Source organism: Acanthaster planci, linkage group LG12 (assembly GCF_054643075.1).
Source record: "Acanthaster planci isolate LZ-2023a linkage group LG12, COTS_SCS, whole genome shotgun sequence".
Taxonomy (NCBI): domain Eukaryota; kingdom Metazoa; phylum Echinodermata; class Asteroidea; order Valvatida; family Acanthasteridae; genus Acanthaster; species Acanthaster planci.
In genome coordinates, this window is record NC_141788.1 from 785,497 (window position 1) to 796,381 (window position 10,885).

Consider the following 10,885-nt stretch of genomic DNA (forward strand, 5'->3'; position numbering starts at 1 on the left):
CATATTGATTAGCACTCTTTACTCAGAGCTTGTTCGATGTATATAAATATATACGTTTATACGTTGGGTAAGGGCAAAAAACCGTATTTAAAATAGTGAGTCTACGGATTTTTCTGCCGTTTTGAGAACTGGCCATAGAAGCTTTTGTTGCATCACAAATCATAAAGGCAAGTTTGTACACACAACAAGCAAATGTAAAAGCTAAACGAATTTGCAGCAAAATTTCGCTCGAGTTGAAATGTGTTCAACTTTTGAAAATTCTAGTCACAGCGCGAACATTTTGATCTGACTTTACAATTTGCGTTATGTATGGTCTTTGCGTACACGCAGAGCACCTGCAAGAACCCGCTTGTAACCACGTCTTTCTTTCGTCGATTGGGGGTGCACTTCAGCTCGGGGCGGATTATTAATTCACTTATTGCGGATGCTGGTGTTAGTGAATCAACGCCAGATCACAAGATCGCGAAAGGCGTCTTGTACCGAAGACGAAGCAGTCTATGAAACCCGGCTCGTCTTCGGGGAGTGGAGTCTTGGAGTACTAGCCATGAGTGGATCAAGCAGCATTGGGGGAGGCAAAATAATCACCTTGTTTGGCCTGTTTTAGCGGGGACGTAGTGCTACATTTTGGGACTTCTTATTAACTTTGGAGACATCTTGATCTCGTAGTTTTTCATGCATGTATTAGGCTCCTTTAATTGGGGGACCACTCCTCGCTGCACCCGGATCTCCATTGCTACTAACGAAGGACAAAATAAGTCAGTTGACCTCACCCAGGATAATACATCACGTTGAGAAGTCTGGCTAAAATGGGTAGCGTTTTTATGTCATTTTATAATCATTAATATCCGCACAGGGAAGGGAATGTAATGAGATATGTAGCTGGTAGTTTCGTGCATAATTTCACCCATCTGTCAAATATCGTGACATGAGCATACCGACTGCTGTTACCTGCTGTTACCAGCTGAGTTAAACTTTATAAAAGATGCGAGAGGTGCGTCTGCTTGTCATTACGATAATCAACACGCTTGCAGCCTGCACGAGATACTTCAGCACTACGAAATTGACTTGGTCTCAAGAACAGCACGTAAGTTCCATATTTTCAAAGAAAATCCTTTGAGCGACCACCAGTGCATAATAACTTGAACGGGAGTTTCATGCGCACGAGACTAAGAGCACCAGTTCAAACGACGGGTCTTTATGTTAAACATATTGAGCTTTGCTTTTCTATTGTAATAACTTGAAGACCTTGAGTGAGCGTGATCTTTAAAAATTAAAAAGCTTTCCAATTTCCATTTTCTTTGACATATACCAGTCGAAATGAAGTCAATCACCTTGGTTCTTCTCGTTTGCTTGGGAATTGTCCTCACTAACGCTGCACCCGCAGGTATACAGCTTTATCCTTTGATTTTTTCTCCATTCACTTTGAAAATGACAGTGTACCGTCTCTGTGGAATATGATTTGAACGCCAATATCTGTATAGGCCAAAAAGACTCTGGTTTCTGGTCATGGGTGTGGTCTAAAAGCGGTGCGGTGACGCGGTTTTTTCCCTCTTGTTTTCCTTAGCGTATTGCGTTGTTACTATGAGAAGTATAGATACACGAATGACGTAATGGGTACCCGATTGTAAATGTACGGTATGGAGGCCCATAGGGGATTCCTTCACTGTACATTGTACATATTACCCAATCCCACCCATCAAAAACACGTTAAAATTACGCGGTAGCAGAATTCCTGCCGACCAAGTAAGTTTGGCAGCTTTTGGAAATCATTTTATGCAAAATAAAACAGTTCTTCATTTTGCCGACGCGCAGGTCTACAGCGACGCTCGCGGCGACCAGAAACCGGAGACTTTTTGGGGCCATATCTGCATTTTCATATTATCTATCTTTACCTTCTTTTCAGAGTCTCCAAACGCGTTGGACGAGAAAGCAGAAGATCTTCATACCCGTATATGTAAGAATCGTTGTAAAAATATTATTTCCTTATATATCTTAGATTTTTGATATATATACTCACGTTCTGAGTATACTTTTGTTTCACTTAATTTAATGGAAGGGTTTGCTTAAAGAAATCCTTTGTTTATTATTTGTCTTCCTTTTCTTATGTGAAAAAAAATCACTTTTTAAATTTCAATCCTTTTCATGCGGCTGAGAAAATGTGCCTTTTGTCGATTTATAGTAGAATTCGTAGTTCAACTGCATATTTTGCTTTTCCCATGATCATGTTCAGCGATAACAGCCATAACACGTCGTAGCTGAAACGCCCTCAATATTTACCATGAGCTAGTTCGCTTATTTCAAAACAGCAGGGTCATTCGATACCACTGCATCGTGGGACTGCCGCGCTGATGGGACCATTTTGATTCGCACGAATCCGGATCGCGATCTTGTGACGGTTGGTTCACTCACAGACACAAGAATCGGTCGCGTATAGTGAATACATGTACTGTACTAGGCCGGCACATACTTAATGCGAAAGCGAACACAGGCGCGAATTTGTGAAGTCAGATTAAAATGTTGGTGCTGCGAATTTGCAAAAGTTGAACACATTTCAACTCGAGCGAAAGTTTGTTGCAAATTCGTTTCGCTTGTACATTTGCCTGTTGTACGTACAAACTTGCCTTTATGATTTGTGATCGGCGACTAACAAAAAGCATCAACCGTCACAGATATGCAACAATAGCTTCAAATGCCAGTTCTCAAAACGGCAGAAAAATCCGTAGACTCACTATGTTGTATTGCACCATCCCCTAAGAGCGTGCAGAAGTGCACGGTCACACTGGATGATGCCTTACGGCGACGTCCAGTCAACAGTCTGAGATCTAATGGAGTTGACCAGCGTTGAGATGACTGTTGGGATGACTTTGTGTGAAACTGCGACAAAAAGCTTGCCTAGGAGCGCACGCTACAGTTGATGTAATCCGCCCCGAGTTGAAGTGCACCTCCAAGCAGCAAAAGAAAGACAGACGGTGGTATACAAATACAGCATGGTTTGAGGGGAAGTTGTGGAAATGACTAGTCTCTTGGTGTAGGTCAGTTTGACCAGAGAGGAAGGACACAGAAGGAGTTGCAACTCAGGCACTTCAAAGCGTCCAATGATGGTCGCCGCCGAGTCTGACGAATAATATAAAACATTCCAAAAATGCTCGATTACTGCTGCATCTTAGCCGGACAAGCAGGGTCAGTAATGTCCCAGCAATACTTGTAGTTTTTTGCTTACAATTAAATACAAATCATCCCTGTGACCAGGAAATAGAGAGAGAAAAATCCCTGATATTATACATACTTTTGTAGGCGTAAATAAACTTTTTAAATTTTGGTACACTGTTCCGTTATCCATGCAAAGTTTGTAATTTTATTCTCCTCCGTCCAATACATCAGAGTCCAAAGGCTTGGTACGAATTTGGCTAAGACTGGCCTACAAAATGTTCACTTCTACGGGAAAACTTAGTTCATTTGGAACAAAAGGCACTATTTCATCACAGATAGTGATCGTGAAATCTCATAAAATACGCTTTTGTACAAATGTCGCAATAAAAATATTTCAAACAAAACACAAAATCTTGTAAACAACCTGTGTATTTCCAAACTTACTCCAGAAGAAAGAGCTCATTAAGGGCAATGACTGCACATAGAGATTTAGGGCACATAGCGTAATGCCAGCAACTGCGCAAGCGTTAAAGTTGATGTCATGAGGTATGAATATTCAATTTCCTTTACCTCAGTATACACAGATTACCAGCGAAAAAAATGTGGCCTTCCTCTATGGTTTGACTACATCCGCTTCGCGGGGGGGAGTCAAACTTATTCAGTAACAAAGTTGCTGTGCTTGTCAATTTCGTCTTTGTTATAAAGATCACTTGCTTTTGGGCGTGTGATTAGTAAGGGATATTGCAGCATACCTGTGTATAAAAATCGTTTAAAATCAGGAGTGAGTTTTTATGTGTGGCCTTTGAAAGAAGTGGCAAGTTTCGTTTGCTGTTCAGTGTATATAATTTGTAATCCAATCACTATTTCGAATTTCTGTATTGGAGATCTATTAAACCGAAATAAATAAATAAAAAGGAATAAAAAATGTTCTCGAATGACCCATGACGCCCTTCATTTTGAGCTCGCGCTGCTTAATATGAACGGACTAGCGAATTAGAGGCAACGTTATTTTCGGGAAACAATATACATGAGGTTATACAACAATACATGACGTACATAGACAATCAAAGTGACCATTCTGTATTAAGGATAACTATTGCCATTTTCTTTCAGTTTTCGATTTCTTTTTTATTTCGGATTTTATTTCTTCCTTTACAGCATGTAACCCGTTTGAGTTGGGCGGGAATCAGTGCCCACAACCTTTGGTTTGTTCAATGTATGGTCGTTGTGAGTGGCAATAGATACACACCTGTCGCAAATACAGGGCGTCGCTCGCCTATTCGTGAGCACGGTGAGTGTCGACCTAACACTTGCAATTCGGAGAGAGAGGGAGACCTTAACATTTCAGTCGGACCATGGATGTCATGTTTGATATTGAACACACTCCTTCATGGTTGGAATTTAAAGAGATAGAGAGTCTTGGCTTCAAGGAAGCAGTTGTTATGCATTTATAGAGTTCTTTGGTGTCCTCTTCAAGGGGCCGGGTACTTCATTTTAAGTGTGCATGCGCAAAACGTCGATTTGATACCTAAACCACTATTACAAACGTAACAAGACCCTGTCCAGGAGAAGGCTATTTTCGGTCTTGTACCCTGAATCTGTTTTAAATTTTGTAAACAGTTGAATAAGATAGCTCAAGATAATTTCTGTGATTAGCGTGAGTTCCAAACCTACACCTCGCTTTTAATGTTTTTCTTGAAAATCTGGGTCAAAACGTTAATCCAATCAGAAAATATAATTTTACGTGACATTTCATCGTTAACAGCTTCTTTTCCTCTCCAATTCACCAAATCAAACTGAATCTTGCTTTCAATTTAATGTAGTCGATTCATTCAATGTACTAAGAATTGCGTCTTTGATTTGTGCCTACCAAAAAATAAGATTTAAGATCATGCACAGGGGAACAGGTAGACCCGATCGTGTACAATCGTTGTAGACATGAGTACATTGATGGGCCAAAATCTCACTTTACATGTAAAACGATGCATTCTTTCAGGTCTTTCATTCTATAGTTTATTTCCTGTCGTCAGAATGGACCCTAACAGTTGAATTCTACTTTGTGTGGGCTTTTCTTTTGCACAGAGCCTCAGGCAGTGATGAATCAGATGTCGATGATGAACGCTCAACTTTCATTGCTTTGCTTCTGGTAGCGGGATGCATGTTTCTGTGTATTAATCAAGTATTTTCACCAAAACGGGGGTTCAAAATAACGGTTAGTCCGGCAGCCCACGATGGAAAATTGTAGTTTGAATTTTAATTCCAATTTAGTGTTGTTCTACAGATAAAAAGATTGGTACATAATTTGCCAATTGACACCAGTAGTCTAATCATCCGTCAGTAATGGCCGTGAAGGAGCAAGCAGGGGTTTATTTTCGATCAATTAAACTAAGCATATCTGCCGTGTTAATTGAAAGAATGATTCTCCAGATTCAAGAGGTAACCTGATTTATCTGCCCAATATTTGACCTTGCCTCATGCCAGGTTTAAAGGATCCACGAAATGAATTTTTCTCAGAGGCACTTTTTGCGTATCTCTGCACTCTTTCTTCAACGTATAAGGACTGTTTGACATCTCTTTTGAGTTGCATGAACTGAAAAGTGCAAGTCTTAAGCTTAAAAATTGACAAAGCATGTATGGACAAGTGAGGGCGCTTTTGCTTTGATGCAAATCCAGGAAAACCTGGTTCATGCATGTTTTGATGTTCAAATTGTTTTGTTCAAATATGCTCTCAAAAACATTTCTGTGAAAAGGTTGTTTGCTGGCTTATTGCCATATACTTGTACTCAACAATAAATTGCCAAAGGAAATTAAATCTACAACAGCTGAAGAAATCTAGAAGTTTGCTGTGTACAAATCAATGCAGCATTGAGATTCAGTGCCTTGGATGACATTATAGATTTGCTCATGAATATTCAAAGTTCATTAGCATAAAACAAAAAAGCTGAAAAATATACGTGCGAATTGCAAAACAGAAATTTTAAATAAGTTAATTGAAACCCAAAGGTGCCGGCAATTTCAAGAGTTATAATAAATGCATGTATTTCTATTTCATAGTCCCGTTAATTAAGCAAATGTTGTCTTTCAAAGTCTATTTGCTTTCAATGAAGTGTTGACTTCGAAATAAAACACCCTCTATAGTAGTTAAAATACAATTTGACACGTCGAGTTTTAATTTTCATTATATATGTAGAGGCTTTGCGTAGTGGCCATATTGCAGGGCAGTTCTGTTTCACAGGGAAGCCGCCCCTTTGTACATACCATGCAGAACAAAAGCACTGGTCTGCACGATAACAATATGACATTGCCTATACTGGGACCTAAAGGACCTCTCTTGATCCTTGGAAAGAATAGATAAAAAGCATGACCGAATGACGTTGCGAACACTTCGCCAAGGAAAGTACAGTAGCCCAATAAATATCTCAAGAGGGCTTCCTGTACCAAGGCCGTCTCAGTATATCACTTTTGTTCATAGTATAGACCCTTTTCGTGTGATGTCACAATCGTGCTGGATGTGTTGTGATAATAATGAGTGCATAGTGTTGTGATGGTAGTCTACTTATTCAAAATAAACTAGTCAAGCATGCAGCGTTCACACGTCTTCTATTAAAGCCCGAAAAATGACAAAATGAGTCCCGCGAGTAACAGAATCCGGACGATAAGTCGCTTTACTGGTTTGCCGCGGTTAATTAATTAAACTAGGAGGAACGCGCACCCAGCCCACGGAGTCGAGGTTGATGCACGCCTGCTCAGAACACCGCGCTCGTGCTCAGAACTGGTAAAAAGGACCGGTTTGTCTGCCGCCACCAAACCTCTCAAAATCTCCCTTACATTCTAATAAGCCAATTCTGTCTTCTACAAGACGGGGTCATTCGTGATACAGAGAACCGCACGACTTCCAATGGCTGTCCAGGGAATACTGTCAAAATCTGTTTCATGAGTTTTGTTCATTCACTGTTAGAATTGAGTACCAAAGTGATTAGCACAAATATTAGCTGAAGAACCAGTGCCTAAGCCAACAAGCGTCCGTACTGCGTTTACACTACACTTCCTAGTTCAAATTTGACGTTACTCTATACCAGGGTGGCTCAATCAAAATCATGGACCATTATCCATAATATATAAATCTGCATTCACCTGGGCACACATGCACCTCGTTGGTCATGCAAATGCCCCTCCAGTTAAAACCTAAATCAAAAGTACGATTGAAACAAAATCACAAATAATTTGTGAGCACTTTCGGTGAATGTTTATTTTTCAACCTTTACATCTTAAACTTACACTGGTTGCACTGATTTGAGATGCTTGTGCTTGTAATTAGATACAACATTGACCTTAGGCATCGCCACTGAAGCATTGTCGTAACGTTAGTTAAAAACAAAATTTGATATGCCATTTATAGGGAAATCCAATTAGTCCAATATCATGCGTTGAGTATTGCAGAGCACAGATATGAGTTAAAGACCTCAATTTTAACTTCTCTTGGGAAAAAAGAAGAGAATTTTCACTGCCGATTGCGTGATGTCAGGATTTATTCATAATCGTATTTATGAATGAACTTTCTGGTTATTTCTTAAAGGGTTTAAGAACAGCAATATGCTCTTGCAAGATCCGTGTTGGTTTTAGTTGGTATCCAGCCTTTTTGCTGTCCAGCCGAGCGGTACTTGCGATAGCACCCAAGTCTTAAATCGGCCGAAGTGCATTCGACGACACGCGCGACCTTTCCAGCTACGTCAACCAGGCCCCATTGGTCAATCTCGATGTATATGTTATAGGCTTCCTTCAGTTGGTCGAGAGAGCAGAGTTTGAACCCTTCACATCCCTCACAGCGTTCACGGGCCGCTACAAGATCTGTCGGGTAGTATCCCGGAGTTAAGAACACCTTACTCTCTGGAAAAACAAGGGTAACAAAATAATCAAAGAAATTGAATGAAAATAAGGTAAACCTTGCAGACCGATGCTGAATAAAAATAAGCAAGAAAGGGCTTGTGACATGGAATTTATTAGATGTTCCTTAGATTTCCCATTTCACCTCAGTTTCAATTTTGGTGAGCCTGCTCATTTTGCTATTAATGCTTAAGTGATTTAAATCTCGTAATTCTGATGCCACGCACAGTAGAAACATCTACGTTTTTCCTGGAATTAAACAGTTTGCCGTCAGATTTTTTTTACTCGTTTCAGTTCAAAAAGTTGGCAAACGAACAAAGGTTTGTCTACAATTCAGTTATTAAATACTAGGTTCACGCTTCGAACAAGTAACCAATTATATTTACAATGTCATACAATCCGCATCTCAATCACTTCGATCAATGCGGCTTGATATTGCACATACACGACTTATGGGAAATGGCTATAACCACTTCCATAGACTCGTGCGTTATTTCAAGCCACAGCCAAGTAATTCAGACACGTGGCTAAACCCCCTTAAATTAAAACAAAAAGTGATCTTATGGCCATAATTTTGCATTTCAAGTGAAAAAAAAACGGAGGCCAACCCCTTTCCGAGAGTCACCAGGCGGCACCATTTCGGTCTGATTGCACTGTTTTCTATGGGCGCATGCTAGTGCAACCGTCATCAAAGCATGTAGCAGCGCCCTCAATTGTCCTGAAAAGCATAAGACTTCCACAGTATTTGAAAACGCGCATTTCCACCACGTACTCGTAAAGACAAAGTTCAGACAGTAGTATTGCATTTTGAGACAAGACAGTTACACACAGCAAACATTTAGGTACATGTACATCGTGAACCCTTAAAAACTCCAGTGCACTTCGTGTCTGCACGCAGGACCATGTTGATGAAGTTTCCTCTAAGAGCCAGAACAGCAAATCATAAGAATAATACGTCATCAGCATGTTGAAATGTAAATAACTGTTTTTAAAATACAGCTCTCAAATTGGAGTTTTTTTAATCCATTCTCGTACCTTTCTTGTCAATCTTTGAGTTCCCGTTTTAAAGGTATTTTGAAGGACCCACTTCTAGGGGTATGCTAAAAGCAGATTCAGCATTCTTCAGTAGAAATGTAATCTCAACAAGAAATATTTCGTGTTTACGTGATATTACAAACAAAATTAATGAAGGTTGCCTCATTGTTTCATACAGTAAAAATGTCATTTTCAGAGATAGCACCCATTTCATGACATATGGACTTATACCCTTAAAGGTTTAGGATGCAACTTACTCGGCCATTCAGTCGGGCACAAACTTGAACTGCTAACAAAATCCATACACGCGACACCAAGAAGCAAAGTCACAAACAGACGAAGCGCCATCTGAAACCAAAATATATTAAGAACCATGCTCGCACACAACATAATTGACTCGGAATATAAGGTGGTTAATAAAAAAAAATACAAAGAGAGGCACACCATTAACAAACAGAATGTGGTCTCCACGGGAAAACGTAGTGGTAAAATACGAAGTCTTGGCCATAAATTTGTGTCTTGGATGCTAACGTATAATTAGTAGCACCAGGGATGCTGGAAGCAGCAGCATACCAAGGATTCTCACCGTGGGGGGAAGGAGGTTAGTGGGAGAAGTGGCTGTTCTAGTAGGGGGTGCACTGAGGTCCAAATATTTTCTTAATAAAACCATACTAGTTTCTTTGTTTTTCCAAATTCCGAGGGGGGGGGGGGACTGGGGACAACGAGTTTTTAGAGGGCGTGTACCCTGCAATTCCCCTCCCACGTCTAGCCCACCTTCGCCTCTTTTGGAGTACCAACGCAAAAGTCTGAAATTCTCCTGCTGGACATCACAAAATCTTAATCCTGCTTGACTTACAAGATTCTCGAGAAACCCACTGAATGCTCACTAATAGCTGAAGTTCCACTTCGTTTATGTTCGAGATCAAGTGGAAAATCAGTGTTCGAGGGCAATTCACTCTAGGCCTCCGTTCTCAACGACACACACACACTCCCAACCACTTTGGTTTGAATTTTTCAAAGACTGACATTCAACTCGAGTTTCTATTAAGAGGTTTTTTTCCAAATCTAGATTTGGAGTGATTTCCTTTATAAATCATCTTCTGAAAATGAGAGATTTCTAAACTCACCCTTTCTAGATCCACCTCTTGATTTACAAAGCACCGGAAAATTGCTCAACTCTGACTCGCTGAGGCGACAGACTTGTTTACTCCTGTTTGAAGCTAAAATGAATCTCAGTCGGCAACTGCCCCGGGACCTTTTATACACGTCGCCGCATTCTGAGCTGAATTACCGACGCCTGGGGCTCTGCTTCCAGTCACAAACACCAACAGCAATGAATCCCCGATTGTAAGTAAGTTAATCCTATACCTTTGTTTTTCATAATAGGGCTAAGAATTCACGGTTTTGCATCCACACCATTAAAAGAGCACGAATGCTCTTAAAAGCCTGAAGAGACAACCAATCAGCAGGGAAGCAAACGATTCGAGCGGAATACATGGATAGGGCCTTAGAATTCAACGTCCTCGAAATTCCGCCAGGTCTGCTGATCTTTTCAGGAAGCCCTGACTGGATCATCGGCATTATCCAACTGCATTAAAACCCAGAGCGCAGAACGTTAACGTTGGCAATTTTGAAAATACCCAGGTCTCTAGCTACTTTGTTTGCATTAATTCCCTGTATTCCCGAGAGAGTAGGGTTCATAGCATTGTTCAAAAGTCAATCAATCTCTGAACGTCTGTAGTCTACGAGGGCAAATGAAGGGATCAACGGACTTTGTTTAGTGGACATTTCATGCAATTGGAATTCCAAACTAGAC

At 40.4% G+C, this 10,885-nt stretch overlaps 1 protein-coding gene and 1 long non-coding RNA gene across 2 annotated transcripts; one reads left to right on the forward strand and one right to left on the reverse strand.

The window, feature by feature from the left end:
- Positions 1-967: 967 nt before the first annotated feature.
- LOC110982845 (uncharacterized) lies at positions 968-6,302 on the forward strand. Its single transcript, XM_087144429.1, has 4 exons — positions 968-1,084; positions 1,904-1,954; positions 4,309-4,441; positions 5,233-6,302. The coding sequence occupies exons 1-4, from the start codon at positions 983-985 to the stop codon at positions 5,298-5,300; spliced, it is 354 nt and encodes a 117-aa protein (XP_087000555.1). The 5' UTR covers positions 968-982; the 3' UTR covers positions 5,301-6,302.
- Positions 6,303-7,370: 1,068 nt separating this feature from the next.
- Positions 7,371-10,336, reverse strand: LOC110982844 (uncharacterized). Its single transcript, XR_002598632.2, has 3 exons — positions 10,197-10,336; positions 9,327-9,417; positions 7,371-8,037 (listed from the first exon to the last, which is right to left on the reverse strand). It is a non-coding gene; the product is annotated as an uncharacterized LOC110982844 (long non-coding RNA).
- Between the last annotated feature and the right edge of the window lie 549 nt (positions 10,337-10,885).

Coding starts and splice junctions, on each gene's coding strand:
- LOC110982845 (XM_087144429.1), top strand. CDS start 983: ATGCGAGAGGTGCGTCTGCTTGTCATTACGATAATCAACACGCTTGCA. Junction 1,085..1,903: donor CTTGGTCTCAAGAACAGCAC/GTAAGTTCCATA, acceptor CCTTCTTTTCAG/AGTCTCCAAACGCGTTGGAC. Junction 1,955..4,308: donor AGATCTTCATACCCGTATAT/GTAAGAATCGTT, acceptor CTTCCTTTACAG/CATGTAACCCGTTTGAGTTG.